The 5,778-nt window shown below is 38.9% G+C and overlaps 1 protein-coding gene across 1 annotated transcript in view; it reads right to left on the bottom strand.

Annotated features, from left to right (window-relative positions):
- abhd18 (abhydrolase domain containing 18) overlaps positions 1 to 5,778 on the bottom strand; it is a 256,999-nt gene that overhangs the window by 172,490 nt on the left and 78,731 nt on the right. Inside the window, exon 5 of the mRNA XM_037675441.1 lies at positions 4,364 to 4,439. Coding sequence (XP_037531369.1) covers positions 4,364 to 4,439 — 76 coding nt within the window. The remainder of the gene's footprint in view (positions 1 to 4,363; positions 4,440 to 5,778) is intronic.

A 5,778-nucleotide genomic window follows, 5' to 3' on the forward strand; every position in this document is an offset into this window, starting at 1 on the left:
GCAAGATAACAGTAATAATTCAGCTTGAAGAACGTTTATTAACCCAAGAATGCTTCTGACAGAAATAAACACGTTTACTTTCACCAAAATATCCTAAAAACGAAGTGAAACTGTGATTTCAAGTTCAAGTCACAGGAGGTGGCAGTATAACCTTATTTTATTTTAACCCTAACACCGTTAGTGACGACCAGTAGGAGTCGCGATGACTTCCTGTGGCTTCGGTGACATCCGGTCGTTAGCTGTTAGCTTAAAATTAGCATCGGCTAGCGTGGTCCAAAGACACCATTTAATGACGGATTTAAAACTTAAACGTGGCAAAGTTTCAGCGATTAGGCTTCAAAGAAACGGAGCAGCGGATCAGAACCAACTTTAAAGCGTTTTTCAACTTTAAACAGCAGATTGAAATTCCCTATGAAGACGAGCTTCATTTCCGGGTCACGTGACTGAATCTACCAATGACAGAACAGCAACGGGGGTGGGTTTTACGACCTGACATCAGAGGAAGTGACGACAGACACGTCTCTCAGCGAATCAGGGCGTTTCAAACAACGGTTTTCGACCAATCGCCGCTCGCTATTTCAGCTAGCGTGTTAGCACTTAGCCTGAACATTCCGGTCAATTTTCGTCATTTTAACTGTCAAAACGCACTATTTTCTGTTAATAATGTAACTTATCAACTCTCAAAGCTTCACTGAGTCGGCGCTCAGATGTCAAAAATGTCTCTCCATCCATTTAAAACACTCGTTCGAACTTATCAGAACCAAGCCGGGCCAGAACCCCCGTCCGTTTAAACAGAATCCACGTTTTTCACAGCTCATCAGCTTTTTACACACAACAGACGTACATTTCAGCTTTAAAATGACACGTTGACATTACTTTCAGCTTTCAAAACACCACAGCGACAGAACATTGCTGTATTTTCTCCGAGCACCGCAGCTGCAAAAACGCTTCGTTTCACAAAGCAACCTGCACTCTTTATGCCAACATGATAAATTCAATTGTTACACGAATAACAGTCCATTCATGAACCTGTTACGGGCCACCAGATGTAGATGAACATATATATGTGATATATGCATAAATTAAACGGATTCTTTCATTTTTCTGGACTGAATAATATCGTGCATTGAATAATTAAACGTAACGTGAGACGTCAATTTTCTTTGACCCATCAAATGAATGCGGTCATTTATTAACAGAATCAAAGTTTAACGTCAGACATTTACATTAATTTGGCAAATTGATTTCAACAACAACATAATTAATTAGCAAGCTTTATAATTAGGAAACCATACGGCCATGATTTCCCTTGCGACTTTAACCCAACAGACATTTCTGAAAATATCTGGATGAATTACTGGCAAGATAGAAGAGTTTAAAGATGGAAATGAAGTTTAAATGGAGAGGAAAAAATGGATGAGTGAATATGTGTCGGTATCAGAACGGCACGCTCCATTAAGATCTCAGCTTCCTCCTCGGTACACTTAGGTAGTGTCAATCAACTCTTTACCTGTAGAAGGTGTCTCCACTGGTACGGAGTTCCATTTAACGCACCCTTTCAGCGTCTCCGTAGGAACAGCTGTGAATCGTCCGAAGTAGTGCCGGTATTCCGTCCGACACAGGTTCACCCCACTGGTGGACTCACAAGAGGAGTAAGTCCGTCAGAGGCTCCACTCAGATGTGGAAGATTTCATAATTCCCACAAGACTCGGAAGAACTGCGGATCATGTCTGAACCTCCTGTTCTCTCCAGCACTTCTTCTGTTCGGTTTTGCTCTCCGAACTGACCTGCTCTCCCACCCCACTGCTCTGGTTTGAACTAGGAAGTGCCGGCATTTAAAGAGTTCTGTTTCCGGTTCATTTGGGAAGTCCTGATTGGCCGAAATAGCTAATCAGGGGTGTGTTTTTGTGACGTAAGAGGTCACTAGAAGTCAGAAAAACAGAAAAATTGTTTTGGAACAGACAGAAGATGTTTTTGAGACAGACGAGAGAAATGTTTAGGCAAGTTGGGGGAAAACAGGTGCCAGCTTCTCTATTTACGTCTGAGAGGATTTAAAAACATGACAGTTCGTTCCAACAACTTGTTTGCGTTTGACTCCAACCTTGGACCAACTTACACTTGCTCATTTCAGACAGAAAATCAGAAAATGCATAATTACTCTGTAACAGACCTTAACTTGATTTCTACTTTGAATGAGGATTAAAAAATCACTAATACTGTTTCACAGTTGATTTAAAATGAGTAGTTCACTTCAACATTTAAAAATGGTTTGAACTAAACACACTTTGATTATCAAGACATTTGTAAGATAGTAATGATAATAGAAAAAGAGAGTGTTCTTTCAATTGATCAATGCAGGACACTTAGAAAGTCTCTGGATGAACTTAATCTTGTGTTTCTGGACTCAAATCAATGAAATACAGCTCTTGTCCCAGGAAGGCCCTCAAGGTCAGGATTTGACCTGAGGCTTAGTTCACTACAGAAGCATATCAAGGTTCTGGAGTGGCCTAGCCAGTCTCCAGACCTAAACCCTATAGAAAATCTTTGGAGGGAGCTCAAACTCCGTGTTTCTCAGTGACAGCCCAGAAACCTGGCTGATCTAGAGATGTGTGTGGAGGAATGGGCCAAAATCTCTGCTGCAGTGTGTGCACACCTGATGAAAAACTACAGGAAACCTTTGACCTCTGTAACTGCAAACAAAGGCTACTGTACCAAATATTAACATTGATTTTCACAGGTGTTCAAATACTTATTTGCAGCAGTAACACACAAATAATTATTTAAAAATCATACATTGTGATTTCTGTTTTTTTTTTTTTTTTTTTAGATTATGTCTCTCACAGTGGACATGCACCCGAGATGAAAGATTCAGACTCCTCCATGATTTCAAAGTGGGAGAACGTGCAAAGTCGCAGGGTGTTCAAATACTTATTTTCCTCACTGTATATGCTCAATTTTCTTTTTCCAGCCACTTACTGCTACTTGTGCCAACTTTTTTGGGATTTGTTGACACTGTGAAATTTTTAATCAACATATTTTTCCTTTAAAATGTTACAATTACTCAGATTAAACTTTTGATGTGTCATCTATGTTATATTACGAATAAAATATTGACATTTGCCATCTCCACATCATTGTATTCAGTTTTTATTCACAATTTGTTTAGTGTCCCAACTTTTTTGGAATCCGGTTTGTACACACACACACACACACACACACACACACACACACACACATATATATATATATACACACACACACATATACATATATATATGTACACACACATATATATGTACACACACACACTTATATATATATATATATATATATACTGCATATATGTACACATATATATATTTGTACACACATATATATATGTATATGTATATATATATATATATATATATATATATATGTGTACATATATATGTGTGTGTACAAATATATATATATGTGTACAAATATATATATATTTGTACAAATATATATATGTGTACATATATATATATATATGTGTGTGTGTGTGTGTGTGTGTACATATATGTACACACATATATATGTGTACATTAAAAAAGGAGAAAAAGCCACAGGCAAAGCAGAATGTTCAAAACAGAAACAAGAATATACATTTTGGTTGTGTGTTCTTTCCAGCTCTTCTTCTTCTAATACACGTTAGTGGTGGTTAGTAAAGAGCTTAATGTAGCACTAGCACCACCAGCTGGTAAGCTGGCTGACTTATGACTGTTTTACAAGAAACAATTGAAAAAAAATCTAACAAAGTCAGGTCAGGTCAGGATTGTCTCAACCTTGTTGGTTTTTGTACCTGGATTATTGAACATGCATCACCATAATGGAAAAAATTATCTTCATAAACCCCAATATTATATATATATATTATTATATTATTGATCCGCCCACTAAAGGGGAACTATGGGCACTGTGGAGACAGAAATAAACCGGTCCCAAAAGGAACCGGCCCAAATAAGGCCCAATAGGGTCCTACAAGAACCAGACCTGTGGATAAGGGGCTATAATGTCATGGCTTTTAGCTTTTCAGACCAAACATTTCAACAAAAGGAAACCGTCCAGAGGACCTGACTTCACTTTGTTGGATATATCACATTATATTAAACCACATTGTCATTGTGGTTACCTTTTCTTTAACCCTTGGTAACTATTTCAAAACATGAAAGCAGATTATGTTTTTTAACCGTGTCCTGAAAAACCCACTTATGCTTTGCAATAATTGTTTGCCTATACTATTGTATAAAGAATAAATATATATCTTATATCTGCACAGTCATGGTCATTTTCAACATTTTGTAATGATAAAGTGTATTAATAAATCAATAAATCTCACATGGTCTCCTGTTCCAGCTAAATGGATGCATACTGGTCTGTTTTTCTGCCACTTCTTAGGAACGATGAATTGGAACCTGAAACACACACGGCACAAAATATGAACAACCTTCTGAGCGTTGTTAAGTCTAGACATGGTTAAAGGACTGACTTATGACTGTTTTACAAGAAACAATTGAAAAAAAATCTAACAAAGTCAGGTCAGGTCAGGATTGCCTCAACCTTGTTGATTTTTGTACCTGGATTTATGAACATGCATCACCATAATGGAAAAAATTATCTTAATAAACCCCCAACTTTGACAGATCTGGAATGTTGTGCAAAATGTGACTAAAATCAGATTTTAATGATCTCATAAACCTTGCTGTAGCCCATCTCTTTAAAGTTGGATGTGTTGTGTGTTCATAGATGCTGTTCTGCAGATCTTGGTTGGAAAGAGTGGTCATTTGAGCTAATGTTGCCTTTTTAACATGTCGAACCAGTCTAACCAGGGGTGGCTGTGGCTGAGTGGTTAGTGTAGCCATCTTCCAATGCGAGAGTTGGGGGTTCGAATCCACCAGCAGTCACATACCGAAGTGTCCCTGGGCAAGACACTGAACCCCTCATTGCCTACGATGTGTGTCCCATCGGTGTATGGTTGTACTGATTAGTCTCTTTAGAATGATTTTGTTTAATTACCTTTGTAGAGATCTAGTAGAGTGCTGTATGAATGGGTAAATGAGGGCACAGATTGTAGTTCAAAATAACCTGATGCATGCTCAATAATCCAGGTAGAAAAATCTAAAAAAGTTAAATCTGGTCCTCTGGACATTCAAAAAAACAAAACAAAGCAAATCAACAAAAAAAAATGTAGAAACGTTTTGTCTCTCATCCGAGAGACTTCCTCAGTCTGAGGAGCTGTACTCAGCTCAGTCTCTTAAATAGCACCTTCTCAGAGTGGATCAACCAGTTTTGCTGCTGACAACCAAAACCAGCTGATCACATACTCAAGAAGGACCATCAGCATAACAATGGATCATTAGCACACTGATGGCTGTTTACTGTTCACAGAGGGCCGAGTGATACTAGCAATCACAGCATTGTAAGAGGGGGACAGTTGAACCTGGAGGCCTCCACCCCTGTTTAACGATGGACGATTTCTTTTCACAAAGATGGCCTCCTTTACTCCTCTCTCAAACCATCGTTCCTCTCTGTCCAGGATGTGAACATCTTCATCCCTGAAAGAGTGACCGCTGGCCTGGAGATGAGTGTAGACCGCAGAGTCCTGGCCTGATGATGTTGATCTTCTGTGCTGGGCCATCCTTTTGGCCAGTGGCTGTTTTGTTTCCCCGATGTAAGACTGATCACAGCCCTCCTGACACTGAACAGCATACACAACATTGCTCTGTTTGTGCCGGGGGACTGGATCTTTGGGAT

Source organism: Nematolebias whitei, chromosome 4, assembly GCF_014905685.2.
Source record: "Nematolebias whitei isolate Nwh7 chromosome 4, NemWhi1, whole genome shotgun sequence".
Taxonomy (NCBI): Eukaryota; Metazoa; Chordata; class Actinopteri; order Cyprinodontiformes; family Rivulidae; genus Nematolebias; species Nematolebias whitei.